The sequence below is a fragment of the Mirounga leonina genome, unplaced genomic scaffold, assembly GCF_011800145.1.
Source record: "Mirounga leonina isolate KUSES-001 unplaced genomic scaffold, KU_Mleo_1.0 Mir_114, whole genome shotgun sequence".
NCBI classification, from domain to species: Eukaryota; Metazoa; Chordata; class Mammalia; order Carnivora; family Phocidae; genus Mirounga; species Mirounga leonina.
The window spans coordinates 39,646,522-39,664,333 of NW_023270265.1; the positions used below are offsets into that span (position 1 = coordinate 39,646,522).

Here is a 17,812-nt window from a genome sequence, read left to right on the forward strand (position 1 = left end):
CCAGGGGTCACCCCACTGCCCATTCAGTCTCAACAATAGTGAATCTAACACTTGGGGCCCAACGGTCTCGTGGCCACCTCGTGTCTCACTGGGTTATCTTTGTATGTCAGTAGTTGTCTCTTCGGGACAGGAATGTTCTTGAGATGACACATGCTCCAAAGACCTCTGGACTTTGTCCGCCCCCGCCTCTACCCCCTACTTTTCCCTGGTGGTGCAACACTGGAAAGATGGTGACGTGTAAAGCTTAGCAACATCATCTCCCCTAACGGCGTTGACATTTCCACGCGCTGCTTAACGCTGTGGGTGCACAGAAGTGTAAAGCAGTAAGAATCTACCCCCTCCACCCACCAAGCCTACTTTAAAGGTCTCTGCCTGCTATTGGGGGGAGGGGTATGTTACATTTGGGATTTAAGCTTCTTTGTCCTCTATGATAACAGCTTACGGAAAGAGTGAGGGACATACTTATTGTTCGCGGTGTTAGGTGGCAGGCACCGTGCTGATGCATTTGCATAGATATGTCCTTTCGTCCCTAGAGCTGCCCGGGGAGGTTGGAATCCCCACCTTCCTTTACAAATGCCAGACTGAGGCCTCCAGCTGCCCGCTTCCTCCAACCAGCAGAACCAGGATGCCCGCCCAGGTCCACCTCATTCACCCACGACACTGACAACCACAGGGGAAGGAGAAAAAAAGTCCCAACTCCAGCTGGTGTGCTACTTTTCACATTGATGGTTCTTTTAAATTCTTGTTTTCCTTGGATGCAAGATTTTCTGCATAATTAATTGCTTTTGGAAATTACAGAGCAATTTCCCATTCACTGAATTGGAAATACTCCATAGAAATGTAAATGCCAAGGTGACTGCAGGATACCTATCTTAGGGAAATGCCTGAGTGGGGGTCTGGGGTCTCCTGGGTGGAGCAGGACTCCAAGCCTGGCTGCGAGACCCTGGCCCGACCCCTACCCAATAGCTACCCGACAACTGAGGGGGCAGATTTCCTCCCACAAAAATGAGACCGCTCTCGGTCATGGGCTATGGGTACTTCTGTCAGCTGCAGACTGTGCATGACCAAGAGAAATCTTGGTCTCCTGTGGAGGGCAAGGACAGAGAGGGAACAGTCTCAGCTTATGCGCTCAGCATGCTGATCAGCATGGGATGCCACTGACCCCCAAAAGCTACTGGTCTGGATGAGAGGGCAGTGCCCCCAGGAATACTGAGGTCTCCCCTTTTCCCATTCTTTGCCCAGTGGATAAAACTCATTTGCAAAAGAAGCTGTATGAAATGGAAGCAACCCTTTCCTTTGGAATTAAAAACAAAAAGACATCAAAGACTCTATGTGGTTGGGATTAGATTGGCTTGAGGAGGAAGCCAGTTTACTTGCTGGTGAACTTCATGGGTCTTAGTATGTGACATGGCTGCTGGGCAGAGCAGAAGGGTCCCCTCTGAAGAGGAGCAACGTGCACAGAGGAGCAGAGGGGATCAGTTGGGGTCCTCTCAGCTGTCGGCAGTCTCAGACAAGGTGGTCTGCCATCTTGCGCCCTCCACTTCAGCACTTCCAGGAATCAGTCCACATCTCTCATCTACCCGCCACCCCCTTTTACCCATGCTGCGGTCAAGATGCAATTCACAAAATGGAGGTTTTCCTCTGATTAATGACATGGCCACAGGGCGAGGAGAAGGTAGGAAGGCAAACACCTGGATGACTCCAACCTGGTGACATAACCGTGGATTATTTAGAGCTTGTTGTCACTCCGTGACAGCAAAGAATTCATCTCCCATAAGATACACAGCCAGGTCCCTGATTTCTGCTGCCGTGGGGTAGGTAGAGGGTCGAGGACCCTGAACTCCCAAGACAGTTGGCAGGGAGTTATGGAGTTCAACTGGGTAAGGGGGAGCTGCTGGGTGACGGGCACATGACTTACACGTCTAGAACCCTTGAGGTCAAATAGACTGTGCTCAATAAATGTGCCCCGACTGAATGACTGAGTTAATAGTAATAATAACAATAATAATCAGAATAAACCAGTGCGGTGCAAGAGGATTTTTTCTTATTTGTAGAAATGATTCTTGTAATCAGTGAGCTGTCACAAAGAAACCACTTTGTAATAAGCAATGAGTGCTCAAAAGGAAATTAGATAAAGTAAGAACTTAATGAGTATGTATTACCTGAGTAGATTTTTTTAAAAAATGATGCCAAGAGGCTCTGATGGACATTATGTCCTAACTGTCTGCGAAAACTGTCTTTAAAACTGGTGCTGTCTTAGTTACTGAGCCATAAAGTGCGTCTGGATTCAAAGGCCGGCTGGGATGATCATTCTGCCTGTCTGGAACTAAAGACAGTAAGTCTGGACAGTGTGAGAACATTGTATTCTTGTCATGAAAGACAATCATTTGGAAAAAAATGACAGAAACCAGGTTTCAGAGTTAGCAAGACCTGGTTGACCCCCACCTCCTCCCTGTGGGAGCTGGGCAATCCCTGGGCTCATCGTTCCACTGGCTGTCCCCGTGCAGGGCAGCTGAGCTGATTAGAGACCACACTTGTGCAGTGTGCCCAGTGCTGCTCATCATCGAGGCCTGGTAAAGAGGTTGTTGTTTACATCCATGCCCTCCTCATTGCCTGGGTCTTTGTCCCATGACAACTGAGCTCCTCTCTCCCAGGCTGCTCATCCTTCCAGCCCAGCTCAGATGGCAGCTTCTCCGGGAAGCCATGCTGACCCACCATGCTGGGTTGGCTGTTCTCACCTCTGTTCTCCTCTAGCACTTTGTACCCTCCTGACCACAGACTACCACACCAGGCTGTAATGACTGTCTGTGTGTGTGTGTGCCTGCCTTCCTCTCTGCATGGTAGATGAGAAGCTGGATCTTTACTCCTGGCACAATAACTGAAGGCCAGCTGGCTGGCTGGCTGGCTGGATGGACAGATGAGTGGGTGGATGCATAGATGGATGGATGGACAGATGGATGGATGGATTGATGGACAGATGGATGGATGGACAGACATGTGGGAGGATGCATGGATGAGTGTGTGGATGGATGGATGGATGGATGGTCAGGCAGGTGAGTGGATGGATGGAGAGACATCTATGGGTAGATGGGTAGATGTACAAATGGATAGATGGACAGGTGGGGTGGATGGATGGACAGGTGGGGTGGATGGATGATGGGTGGATGGAAGGGTGGGTGGGTGGATAAATGGACGGATGGACAGATAGGTGGGTAGATGGACAGATAGGTGAGTAGATGCATATATGGATGGATGGATAGGTGGGTGGTTGTGTGGATGGATAGATTTCCTCTGTGCTAAAACCAGTGTCACTCTGAGTTCTACTCCCTTTCCCTCTGAGTAACTGACACCCATGATCACCACACTTTTCTTCCTAAAATTCTATTCTCCCTCAGCTTTGTGGAGGTCTTTGATTTTCCAACTCTCTAACTTCCTACCTCTATAAGGCCTCTTTAGACATGTTTACCATAAACCTGGTGTTCTTAAGGTTCAGTCTTTGGCCTATTTCTCTTCTTACCCCCCTTCCCTGAGGAATAAATCCTATGATATATCTTCAACAACCTCTATGTTGAATCTACCCCCAGCCCGCTCTCTGAGATCCATTCATCGTTCCACTGGCTGTCCCCGTTTTAAATGTATTCATTCATTTACTTATCCAGCAAATATTTAGTAAGCATGGGCACAATTTTAGGTATCAAAGATATATCCTAACTATGGAATTTATATTCCAGTGAAGAGAAGAGGCATACAATAATCAAAACAAGTAAGTAAATCACATAGAGTGTTAGAAGGTGATCAGTACTTTGAAGAAGAATGAGAGCAAGATAAGGGGATTGGGAATGTGCAGGGACATTCAGCATTAAATAAGGGGCCAGTGTGAGCCTCATTAAAATGAGAATGAAGAAGACTTGGAGGTGTGGGAGTTTGGGAGCATCTGGGGAAAGAGTGGTTCTAGTGGAGGGAACAGCTAGAGCAAAGAAAGCCCTGGGTGGAGGGACATGCCTGATATATTCAAGGAACAGCAAGGGGACCAGCGCGGCTGAAGCAGAGGTAGTCAAGGCAGGATGGTTGGAGAAGAGGCCAGACAGGTAAGGGCAGAGGGACAGTTCATGTGGGGATTTGGGGCCACTGAAAGGACTGTGCCTTTACTTCTGAGCGCCTCTCTGCACAAGCCTTCCAACTCCATGTGGAACACGGACATCCCCGTGCACTGCAGACTCTGTCTTGTTTTTCTGAGCCCAGCACTCCTTCCCTGACTCTGGTAGTAGACTCTGCCGACCCTGGCTTTGACTAAGCCAAAGTATACATTCCCTCTTGCCTCGGTGGCTCGTCCAGGGACGGGCACATGCCACAACCAAGGCCAACCAACATCCTTGCCCAGGATTTTTCTCACAGGTTACAGTGGGGAAGAGTCTGTCTTTGATTATGAGGTGACAGGACATGTCCGTTGAGGTTACGGAGGCAGCACTCACTGAGGAACAGGACGAGAAGGAAGCGAGCAGAGGGAGCAGCAAGGTGACAGTGTAGCTCCAATGAGACTGTGCCCGCCATCCTGGCCACGTCCAATTACCCTGCCTGCCAGTCCTGGGTCAACACAACTCGCCTCTTCTGCCCTAGCTGCTTAAGCTAAGTTTCTCTCATGGACCAAAAGAGTCCCGAAGAACACACCCCTCCAACACAGCATGGTCCAAACAATTCATGGTCCTCTTCCCCTGCCTCCAACCCAAGAGACAAGTCCGTCCCTCCTTCTCCTGTTCCCCATCCTGGCTACTGACACCATCATCTGCCTGGTCACCAGGCTGGAGAGACCCCCATTAGCCTCTGTCTATGCCAAGCGCTCTCAGTAAATCCTCAAGTTCTCCCTTCCATGGTGCCTCGAGCTTCCCAACTATCACCCTCTTCTCCTGGTCACCTCTCATCCTGGTCCACCGTAAGAACCTCCCACCTGCGTCCTGGACTCTTCCCAAGCTGATCCCCCTCCACTCTGCCACCCAGGAGCCCTCTGAGGCCCAGCTGGTTATGCTCCTTCATAAAACTTCAATGGACAAAGTCAATACTTCAACATGGCACTGGGGGGTCCCAATCTTCATATCACACGGATCTTTCTCCCTCCAGGACAGTCTTTAGGCCGCTACCTCCCACCCCCACCACTGCAACCTCCCCAAACCGAGAGCCTTCCTTCTGCTGGACTCTCCCTGCTTCTCACTCACCAAGGCCCTTGGCTCCTGAGAGCTTCCGCTATGACACCTCGCCCCCCAAAGAAACATGGGGCTCTCTCTTTGGGCTTCCTGGGCAGACTCAATTCCATCCCTCTTCCACCCACCTTCATCCTCTAAGACAGTAAACCATGGTTCTGGTGCCAAGACTCCCATCTGTCCATGCGGATCGAGTAACCGACAGAATGTGCAAATATAAAGAAAGGAGTCTCTGATTCTTTCTGTCTCGGGGCCAAGAGTGGCAAAAGTGACGCTGCTGAGGACATGGGCAGGTGAAGGAAGGGGCTAAGAAGGTGAGGCAGAGACTCAGAGCTCTGGGCAGGCGCAGGGAAGGGGAGGGCAGGAGAGAGACAGGATGTGGTGTAAATCTAGACGGGCAGTTTTTTAGCGACAGGCTCCAGCAGCTGCAGACAAATGGCTCCACACCCACCTCTGCCAAAGGAGAGATAAGGAAAGAGATACGAGGTGACAAGATAGAGCAAGTTGTAGGGGCTCCCGCCTGATTCACGGCTCAGGTTACCCCTGTGAGGCAGAACGATGGCGAACTCTGACACTGCTTTGCTGGTGTGGACTGGCCGCCTGCCTCCTCGGTGCACAGGCTAGGCGGGGGGAGGTTGGGGAGCTGGAGGACCCGACAAGAAGCATGCTCCTCCCACCTGCTGAACTCAAAGAAGGCAGCGGCAGAGGTCGGAGGACAGCCTTGCTCTTCTCTCAGGATCCTGATGAATCCGTTGCACACACACAGGAGCTCCCCCCTCAGGAATGGGGGGGGGGAGTGGTTTCCAACACACAGTCTGGGTGACACATCAAAAACCTAGCCGTTTGGCACTATGGATGCATTGCTAAAGACACCCATGTAATCATTTGAAATAAAAACTGCTCAAATGAACTGGAAAATGTTTTACTTGTATTTTCTCATATTCCCGAACCTTTCTTTCCATGGTTCAAAAGTTTGCATTGTCTAATTGCTGATTTCCATTTGTGAATGAATCAGCGTAAAATAAAATTAAATGCCAAATTAATCTACCCATCTAGTTTTAGGCATTAATTATCCTCTGAGCCATTTTCTCCTGTGTTTGCCGCATGTCGAGACAAGCCCAGATATAGTAATATAGAACCCAGTTTTCAACTCAGGAATGCAGCCCAAGCTGTGGAGGATGTCCTTGATCTCTAAGATCTATAGTTTACTGTGCAGAGAGGATCTGATTCCAAGCAAATGAAATGCTCCTCGCCTCTTAAAGGTGCACTAACACCCGTCGGACCAAGTTAAGTTACTGGAGCAGAAATCTGCTGGATGGTTTTGTGATATGTTTCTCAACTGTCCAGTTAATAAATTAACAACAACACATTTCCTCTAAGTATAACAGCTTCAGCCCCAGGGTGGAGAGTGGTGCTGGCTAGGGCAGGATTTTGCATATGCTATTCTTCCGGAACTGTATCAGAGAGACCTTCCTGGTTCTGCTAACAAACAAAACTAAACACAACAAAAACCAGGTCTCCAGGACACAATTGTAGCATCCTCAGTCCCTGGGAAAAGGTAGAATCATATACTCGGTGACCTGATCAAAACCACCATTCCTGGAAACTACGGGGGACACAGAGCCAAGGCACCAGGATGAGCGAGTGGATGGGGTATAGAGGGCACAGAGACCCTGATACCTTCTCTTTTGAGGTTCAGCATTATCAGAATCTTTCCAGAAGGAATGAGATATCCCTGACCAAGCACTGTTTCACCTTAAAAAGAAGGAACTTCCACAATAGGAGACAAGAGAGATGAATCTGGAGGAATTTATGCTAAGTGAAGTAAGCCAGTCACAGAAGGACAAACACTGCATGATCTCACTTGCACGAGGTATCTAAAATCATCCAACCCATGGAAGCAAAGAATATATTATGGTTGCTGAGGGATGGGGGAGGGGAAGCAGGGAGCTGCTAATCAGTGTATACAAATTTCAGTTATACAAGATAAATGAGTTCTAGAGAGCTGTACAACATGGTGCCTACAGATGACAACACTGCATTGTGCAGTCAAAGATCTGTTCAGAGGGTAGATGGCATGACAAATGCTCTTACCGTAATAAATTTTTTTAAAAGGAGGAAGGAAGGAAGGAAGGGAGGGAGGGAAGGAAGGAGGGAGGGAGGAAGAAAGAAAGGAAGGAAGGAAATGCAACATTGTAACATCCACTTGGGAATGTACTGCCAGTTAAGGGGATGTCTTAGTTGGTGGGCTGGCTCTGGCCGGACGGTCTTAGGGCCCCACCCCCAGGGCAACACGCCATGCTTTGGGAAACAGAGGCTATGGACTGAGTATGAATGAAGTTACCTGGTGCCCAAGGATGCAGCACCTCTGCTGCTTGTGCAGAATGGCCAAGAAGGGCACCGCCACCAAACCAAGCATCCTCTGGGTTGTTCTCAACAGCGACACCATGAGGCAGCACCTAAAACCACAGGCAGGTGAGCTGGTCCTAGCTTCATGCTCTCTCTTTGCCTGGCACGGGAAGCAGAAAGGGTTTGGGAGTAGAACTCTGTCACTCTTCGATGAGAACGGAAGGAGGCATATTCCAGTGGAAGATGCTGGACCTCCTGGTAATAAAGTAGAGCTGAGGTGTCTTTTTTAATCAGAAAAATAAAGGAGATATGAACATATTTGAGCACCCTGAGCCAGTGCGCAAGTGCTGAGTTTATTTTGGATTATCAGAGTTTGGGGGAAAGGAGGTAAGGCAGAGGTTTAAATTATGCATTTATAACAACTTGCAGCAGGAATAAAGGACTATGCCTCCTTTATGGTCAAACCCAGCCCTGACATCCTTCCAGGCACTAAGGAAAGCAACCAGAGGGACAATCGGCAAGGGAGACGCTGTGCTTCAGGGGAAGAATGTGTGCCTTTTAAATTTCTTCACATCCTCCTCAAAATACCTCCGTGTTTGCTGTTCTGTAGACAAGCTTGGAGGCCCCAACCACCCCAAGAGGAAAGGAACCAGTCAGCTTCTCTAAAAGGGAAAGGAGAAAAGAAAACAAAGTCAAAAGGGAAGGCTAACGTTGCATCTCTTCTGTGTGAAGGCACAAGACAGGAGAGGGACAGGTTTTGCACAGAGGCACTGCTGGACCCTGATGGAGAAACCCGTGTGCGCCGAGTGGGAAGCGAACAAGTGCAGGGGAGTTTTAATGAGCTGAGGCAGCTCTTTGATAGTTGCTGATTCCGAGATGGAAATGGAGCATTTGAGAGTGTGAACTTTCAAAGAAAACTGTCTTTAGGAGGCAATGTTACCTCTTGCTGTCCCTTCCCTTTTGGAATACTCAAATTAGTCCTTAAGTCATCCTCTCCTGGATGCCTCCCTGTCTCTGGGTGGGTAAGCGTCGGGGCACCTGTCACGTGAAACCCCGCAGAAGCCCCAGCTCCAGGGAGTACCAGCTGCTGCTGGGGCCGGTAGGCACTGCAAGGACCTCCCCGGGATGGATGAAGGAGGCATGGAATAAAAGGGATAGGATTAAAGGCAAGATTCATAAAACCTGATGAAAGAAAACACCCCCTAGCCTACCCAGCAGCTTAAATTACATTTACCACATCTGACAGGGAGCAGGTAATCATGAGTTATAAGTCCTGCGCCTGGAAAGAAATTATGGGCTAAATCACTTACCGATGGGTCCAACCGGGGAAGGTGCTGATTCACCTTCCCGGGGAAGTCTCAAGACACGGTATAAAACCCGTCAATCCCGCTGACACAAATTTCACTTGGTAGTGCCCCTGGGTGGTGTAGAATCTGGATTTCCAAACAGCTTTCTAGTCACGCGCACCTGCACTCCACTGCGTGGTAGCTGTGGTCACGACATTCCCACCTTGGCGTGACCAGGCATAGTCCTCGTCGGGCAGGACTGTTCTGCTGCTCCCCCAGGACATTTCTGCCCCATCAGCTGAGGCCACTCTCTGCCACTGAGGCTGTCTCAACACCAATAATTCCTGGAGCCTTCCTAGCAGGTCAGTCTGAGCCCCAAGCAGCACCCAAATCACCCTGTTATCTGCCCCCCGATCGAGTCCCGCATCGGGCTCCCTGCTCCCAGGGATTTCTCCCAACTTCCCAAACTCCCAGGTATTTCTCACTGCAGCTCAGCAAAAAAGCAATCTGACTTACCTAATTCACACCAACCCTCCAAGGATTCTCTAAAGATTTTATTTATTTATTTATTTATTTGAGAGCAGGGGGAGGGGCAGAGGGAGAGAGAGCATCTCCAGCAGACTCCGGGCTGAGTGCAGATCCTGACACGGGGCTCGATCCAACAACCCTGAGATCATGACCTGGACTGAAATCAAAGAGTGGAACGCTTAACCAGTTGAGCCCCCCAGATGCCTGAAGGATTCTCTATTTTGAGGTAATGCTGATGAACTGCTCACGGAAGCTTTCAGCCTGTACCGGAGCCATCTCAGACCTCCTCTGGGGCTCGTGTGCAAGACCAACCTCATGAGAAGAGAAGGGAGAGGCTCCATCACCTCTCCCACCTCCCGGCCACTGCTCATTGGGCTCACCCACCACTCCATTCCCCATACAGCTTCCTGTCTTGAGGCTGCCTGGCTTGGACCCATCAGTAAAGAGGACAACATCTACCTTTAAGACAGGGAGGAGCTGTATCTGTCTGGCTTTAAGCCAAGAAAGATCCTAGAAATGCAGTCCTGCTCCTAGAAGAGGGATCTCTTCTGCTCAAAGACTAAAGGGGCACCAGGAACTTGAGTTTCAAATCCAGGGGTCTTCACAGGAGAGCTGTTCAGAATCTCTGCTCCCTCCCAACCTGCTCCTATGCTTCTTCCCTGTGTCCTGCTTCTCAGCCACATTCATCTCCAGCAGGGGGTTCTTTTAGTCTCTGGCTGATTGACTTCCCCAGATTATTGCTGGGTGGAGGACCTGCCTCATCCTTCTAGCAAGCGTCCCCTGCTTCTAGCCCGTAGCTAAGAAGGTCTCAATGGAACAGAGGTCTAGGAGTGAGAGAGTCCTTGGAGAAACTGCATTGCAGGACACTTGACTCCTCCAAGGACACGACTGCTCATCTATATTCTTTCTCATGTAGCAAGTTACCTGCTGAGAACTTAAAAAAAAAAAAATAGAGGGGCATTACCTCCAGAAAAGTCTTCAGCATGAGAAGTTTCTACAGATAATGAGGACTTTTAGTTTTCTTTGGTCCCTACTAGAACTAGTTTCAGGAAAGAATGTGATGCCATTCCATCAGAGTAAAACTTGAACTGACCAGAAACGCAGCTCACCAGAACCTTCAAAATTTGACATCCCCCCCCCCCCTTGCTCTCTGTTCTTTAGAAATGGGGAGTTTATAAGCAAACAAGCACATAGTCACACCCTCATCTACTTGTCCACCTGTGAACATTCACTGAACGCGTAGGATTTTGTCAGAGACGGTGTCCGAAGCCTCCTGGCTCTACCCCAGGGACAAAATACAGGTGTTGTCAAAATGAGGCCCCATCTAAACCTCCAGCCCAGGATCCAGCCTGCGTATCTGAAGGCAGCACGCTCATTGCCTCAGGCGGTAAAGACTCTGCCTGTCAGAATCTGTTTGCTTCCATGAGCAGCTGAATTCAACCCCAAGTTTTAGAAGGACATACATCAAATTATTGACAGTGACAGTTGGGGGCAAGTGGGTGCAGAGTGACGGGGGCAGCTACCTAATTCTATATTCCTTAAAAAAAAAACCCCACAGAGAACATGTTCATGGATTCCTTCAAACATTAAAATCAATTTTTTAAAAAATGGCCTAAAAGGCAAAGGAAGCCCCTGTTTTCAACAACAGGGCCAAGCTTAGCAGGGTTTCTGCTGGAGGCTGCGATCCAGAAGCATGGCTGGGCGGGAGGTGCCCACTTGCCTTAGCCACTGGCACGACTGAATAGCCCGGAACAGATCCCGGCCATTCTGGAAGTTCTCTCCAGGGCTCAGTCTCTCTCGCTGGTCTCTCCCAGACTTCAGACTTTGACAGTCAAGAGTCTCTCTATCTGCAGCCCCCCTCCCCCCGAGTTAACCCCCTGAGATCCCTGGCAGCAGCTCAGAGCTTGCTGAGTGGGCACGAGCCTTCACGCTCACCTGGGCTCAGGTGACCCTCTGGGCTTACTAAGCACCTGTCACAGCATCCCCTGCGTTCAAGACGGGAACCTTCCTCTGCACAAGAGCCTGACCAGCTTCGGAAGAACCCTGGAGTCCGAGGGCAGAGGTCAGTTTCTGGCCAGTGGGCTCCACCACCTGCCCTCCCCTCGGCCTCCGCACCCCCACCCGCCCAGTAGAAACTCAGAGACCGGGAGCTCGGCCCCTGAAGCAGCCGCAAAGCCTCTCCCGGCCGGCTCACTCACCACCGCCCAGCTGCCGGCGCCCGCCTACCTGCAGATGTAATTCGTCTTGCAGGAGTCCTGCAAATTCAGGCAGTTGGGCTTCTCCCTCTCCTCGTAGGAGCACACGGGCACAATGGTCTGCCGCCTCCGCTCCGTGCACGCGATGTCCCGGCAGGAGCAGAAGAGCATCCCGTAGCTGTGCTTGGCCGGAACCTTGTCGAAGAACTGCCGCAGGGCCTTGTGGCACTTGCGCCGGTTGCAGACCTCGCCGGACATGCTGGTGGTGCACGGGGTGATGTAGGCGGACCTGTACTTCTTGCACGTGTCGTCGAGGTTACAGGCCTTGGCGGCGTCCAGGCAGTTGTTTCCCTTGGGAACGTGCTCCACTGCAGAGGAAAGAAAGGCAGGCGTGACCGCAGGGCTGGGCGCCCGGCTGCTCACGTGCGCGCTGTTCTAACAGGTCCGGCCGTGTCCCCGGCGATGCTGGGCGCTCGGATCAATGCTGCGGTTTGAAGCTCACAGGTAATGAGTTCCTGACAAGGACAACGTGTAAGGAGTGCAAAGGCTGGGAGCCCAGGGCAGCCCACAAGCCCCCAGCGCGCCCTTAGATGTATAATTAGGCGGGACCGAGTGGGGCCCAAGAAGCCAAAGGAGCTCAGGCACCTGCCTGACTGCGTATACACAAGGCAACAGGAGAAGGAGTTTCCAGCTCCTGGTTGGTAAACTGAAATTAGAATAAAAGAAAAAAGCAACAAATTATATACTTGTTCATTATACATTATATAAAATGATATGCTGAATGTAAGTATAATTGCCATGCAATCCTCCAGGAATATAATTATGTAATAAATGCATATAGTACATGCTAATTACTATATGATTACAGAGTAATTACATGGTTATTTGAGCCCAGAAGACAAAATATTATGCCAGCTCTCTAAACAGGAAGAAGCAACTACAACGAGGCTGTGTTTAAGTTCTAGCTCACAGGCCATTGGAAGAAAACCAGAATAAATTACATGAAAATCTGCAAACCTCAGTTACCACTTAACTTGCCACATACAAAATGTAGGATCTAGAAGTATTGAGGCTGCAAACTAGAAAAATTCAGCTAGGATTCTGGATAGGATTTCAATGGGCTTACAAACCATAGGCCTCAGGGATCTCACAAAACATATGTTGCCTTCCACCCAAGCCCTCTATGCTTGTGCTCAGAGGGAACAGGGCTGTCCACTGCCACGCTGGCCACTGTGTGGCCTGGAGACAGAGCGTTGTGCTCTTGGGCCCATCCACAATAGTGATTTATATTCTCAAAGGTCTAGAGTTCCCCAGGAGATTTCTAAATTATCCATTTTTCATGAGCGTCTAAAATAAATTAATATGACCAATAATCAAATTCTGGATCATCTGGATTAGGCCCTGAAGGCTAGATACTGGTACATAATTTTACTGCCTGCATTTACACTTGTCCTGGTATTGAATGGTGCTTTATGATCTCTGGCTAAAAAGAAAAGAATAGAGGCTCAGAGGTGCACTTAATACTTAAATGATGTAGCCAATGATATATGAACAAACAGTTCACAGAAGTTCAAATGGAGGAAAAAGGCAGAAGAATTAAGTCATCACATCACACCCAGTAACACAGGTCTGCTTAACTCAAAACAACTCATGCTGAAACAGGAGTATATTCCAATTGTAAGCACCAATTTAGCTTCAGCAAAATGGTATTACCACTTGCATTAATGTTATTAACTTGCATTTCATTGTTCACAAAGTTCTGTTCATATTTAATTTGTGTATATTGTTTTTATAGTTGTGTAAAATTACAAAATAAAAGTTTATAGTTCTGTGTCCATAAGTGCCAAATAAAATTATAGTAAAAATAATAAAACTCAACATATGAGGTCCAGAAAATATAAATTTCTCTTTTGAAGTAGTTTGTATAACATATAAGTTTAAAAAAAAAAATTGATCTGGAGAGAAGCTCCTTGACGTGGGTCTTGGCAATGAATTTTTGGATATGACACAAGCAACAACATCAAAAATAAACACATGAGATGACATCAAACTAAAAAGCTTCTGCACAGTAAAGGAAACCATTAATACCATGAAAAGGCAGGCTATGAAATGGGAGAAAATATTTGCAAATCATGTATCTGATAATGGGTTAATATCCAAAATATATAAATAACTCATACAACTCAGTAGCAAAATAATAATAATAATAATAATAATAATAATAATAACAGTTCCATTAAAAAAGAGCAAAGAACCTAAATAGACATTTTGCCAAAGATGATATTTCAATGGCCAACATGTACCTGAAAAGATGCTCAGCATCACTAATTATTAAGGAAATGGATATCAAAACCACAGTGAAGTATCACTGTACACCTGTTAGAATGGCTGACATCAAGACAAGAAATAACAAATGCTGGTGAAGATGTGGAGAAAAGAGAACCCTGGGCACCAGAGGTAGGATTATAAATTGGCACAACCATTATGAAAGACAGTGTGGAGGGCGCCTGGGTGCCTCAGTCGTTAAGCGTCTGCCTTCGGCTCAGGTCATGATCCCAGGGTCCTGGGATCGAGTCCCACATCGGGCTCCCTGCTCAGCAAGAAGCCTGCTTCTCCCTCTCCCATTCCCCCTGCTTGTGTTCCTGCTCTCGCTATTTCTCTCTCTGTCAAATAAATAAATAAAATCTTTAAAAAAAAAAAAAAGGCAGTGTGGAGTTTCCTTGAAAAATTAAAAATAGAACTATCATGTGATCCAGCAACTCCACTTCTGGGCATACATCTGAAGGAGACCAAATCATTATGTCAAAGAGATATCTGAACCCCCATTTTCACTGCAACATTATTTATAATAGCCAAGACATTGAAACAACTTAAGTTTTGTCAATAGATGAATGGGTAAAGAAAATGTGGTGTATATACACACAATGGAATAATATTCAGCTGTAAAAAAGGAAATGCTGCATGTTAAGTAAAATAAGTCAAAGACAAATACAGTATGATCTCACTTTTATGTGGCATCTAAAAAAAACCCAAAAAACAATACACAACACCACCAAAAAAGCTAAACTCATAGAAAAAAAAAAAAAGATCAGCTTTGTAGTTACCAGAGGCAAGGGAAGGTGAACTGAATGAAGGTAAGTCAAAAGGTACAAACTCTCAGTTGTAAGATAATTACATAATGGGAAATGTCATGTACAACATGATGACTATAGTTAACAATGTTCTATGTTATATTTGAAAACTGCTAAGAAAGTAAATCCTAAAAGTTCTCATCACACACACAGACATTTTTCTTCTTTTTTTGTGTGTGTATCTATATGAGGTAGAAGATGTTAACTAAACTTGTGACCATCATTTTGCAATATACGTAAGCCAAGTCATTATGCCATACATTTCAAACTTATACAGAGCTGTATGTTAATTATATCTTAAGAAAACTAAAAGAAAAAAAATTGGCCCAGTGTATTCCTGCTTTATAATAATAATGTCAGAAGGCTTCCTTTTTAAAGTTGGTAAAACTATTTACACTCCTAATTTTTTCTTCTTAATGTTATCAAAAAGAAAAGCAATATTTCAAAGGAGAATCTCTGTACAAAGTGGGAATAGAAAGCATCATTTTATGTCTAAATAAATTGCTTAAATTTTACTTCATTTAGCAAACTCACTTTCAGCTGATTCTGTTTTCATCAATACATAACCCTGCCAGAGCACCATCTCTTTACGGTTATTTCAGAGCCTGTGACAAATTCCAGAATGCACAAATCTGGAACATTCAGAGAAGCAAAAAAACCCTATGAATTGGTGTCCAGCTCACAGATCAATATGTGACTGGCTTTTTGTTTCTGATTCTCATTCACACAAAATATTCTCATGACCCTTTTCCCAACTTTATATGTGAGGCCAGTCCCACCCAAATAGCAGAACCTGATGAAGACAAAAGAAGAAAATTACAGACTACTATTCCTTACACAGACTCAGAAAGTTCAATAGATAGCATTTAGCAATATGTTAAAAGGATAATGTACCAAGACCAACTTGGGCTTATCCCAAAATGCAAGGCTGGTTTAATATTTAAAAATTAATGTAATTTGCCATATAAACAAACAGGAAGAAAACCATATGATTATTTAAATGGACAAAGAAAAAACGTTCAACAAATTTCAGCCCTCCTTCCACAACAGAAAATCCTCAGCAATCGAAGAATAGTAGAAAACTTTCTCAGTCTCATAAAGGACATCTATAAAAAACCTTACAAGTAAAAATCCTATTAATAGTGAAATATTGACTTTTCCCCCATAAAGTCAGGAACAAATGAAGGATATTCATTCTTACCACCTGTAGTCAACATTGTACTAGAGGTCCTAGCCATTGCAATAAAGCAATGAAAAGAAATAAAAGGTACAGAGATTGGAAAGGATGACATTTCTATTTGCAGATGACTTGGAAAATCCTAAAGAATTTACAAAACAACTACTAGAATCAATAAGTGTATTTATCAAAGTCAAAGGATATAAAATTATATACAATAATCAGTTGCATTTTTTTAAACTATTAGCAAAATTTTAGGAAACAAAATTTAAAAACATAATTCCATTTATAAGAGAACCAAAAAAGGAGCACTTAAAAATGAATTTAACAAAAGACAATGCAAGATCGCGACACTAAAAACTAGAAAGCATTGTTGAGAAAATTAAGGAAGACCTAAATAAATGGAAATACATACCATGTTCATGGATCAGAGAACTCAATATCATTAAGATATCAGTTATCCTCAAATCATAATATGTTTTGACACTGGCAAGGGGATTCTAAAATTTATATGGAAATGCAAAGGACATAGCATAGTCAAAGCAATTTGAAGAACAACAAAGTTGAAGGAGTTTATACTGATCTCAAGGTTTACCACAAAGCTATACTTAGCAAGACACTGTGGTACTACATACGCATAGACAAGTCAAACAATGGAACGTAAAACAGAACTTGGCTTAAATACACCCTCACATCTATAATTATTTGATTTTTGACAAAGTCACTTAAAAATATCTAATAAAGTTCTCTTCAACAAACAGTATTAGAATAATTGAAAATCAATGTAAAAAACAATAACAAAACCCCCTACTTCACACCATACATAAAAATTAATACAAGATGGATCATAGACTTAAACCTAAAAGCCAAAATCACGAATTTTTTATACGGAAACAAAATAATCTTGGAAGTAGGCAAAGGTTTCTTAGGACCATAGAAAGCCATAACATAAAAGAAGAAAATTGGTAAGTTAGATTTTAGCAAAATTTAAAAGTTCAGTTCATCAAAAGACAGTGATAAGAAATGAAGAAAAGGAACAGACAAATCACAGACTAGAAGAAAATATTTGCAAAACACATATCTGACAAAGGATTTATATCTAAAACATATGTAGAATACCCAGAACTTAGTAATAAAAAACAACCCAATTGAAAAATGAGCCAAATACGTGAGCAGACACTCCACAAAAGAAGCTAAATGAATGGCCAATAAGCACATGAAAAGCATTCAACGTCATTAGTTATCAGGGAAATAAATGCAAACGAAAACCACAATGAGATCTGCTATACACCCACCACAGAGGTTAAAATGAGTCTGACAACCCCAAATATTTTCAAAGATGTTGAGCCCCTGGAATCTCATACATTGGTGGTGGGAGTGTAAAACTGTCCAATCAATTGGGAGAAATACTGGGCAGGTTTTTAATAAAAGTAAGCATACCACTACCCTATAAGCAAGCATTTCCACTTCTAGGTATTTATCCAAGAGACATGAGAATATATGTCCAAAAAAAGACTTGGATAAGAGCATGATTATGCTATACTGATAATAACCAAAAACTGGAAAAACAGCTCACGTATCCATCAATAGGAAAACGGCTACACAGCTGTGGTCTATTCGTGCAGTGGAATGCCACTCAGAAATAAGAACCCATGAACTACGGACACACACAATAGCATGGATACAGCTCAACAATACTATGCTGAAGGAAAAAACAAAAGTCTTACACAAAAAATACACACTGGATTGATTCTACAAATATGAAGTTCTAGAAAAGACAAACCCAATTTATGATGAAAAACATCAGAGGAATGGTTGCTTCTAGGGGTTGGAGGTGGGGATTGGCTGGGAAGGGACAAGAGGGAACTTTCTAGAGTGATGGTAACTTCTATCCTGATAGAAGTTTGAGTCAAAACCTACAGAATGGTACACCTAAGGTTTGTACATACAT

At 45.4% G+C, this 17,812-nt stretch overlaps 1 protein-coding gene across 3 annotated transcripts in view; it reads right to left on the reverse strand.

The window, feature by feature from the left end:
• Positions 1–17,812, reverse strand: part of GFRA1 (GDNF family receptor alpha 1) — a 218,769-nt gene that overhangs the window by 50,798 nt on the left and 150,159 nt on the right. For all 3 annotated transcript variants that reach the window (XM_035029775.1, XM_035029782.1, XM_035029771.1), the window contains one exon: positions 11,585–11,921. In XM_035029775.1, the coding sequence (XP_034885666.1) occupies positions 11,585–11,921 (337 nt within the window). The remainder of the gene's footprint in view (positions 1–11,584; positions 11,922–17,812) is intronic.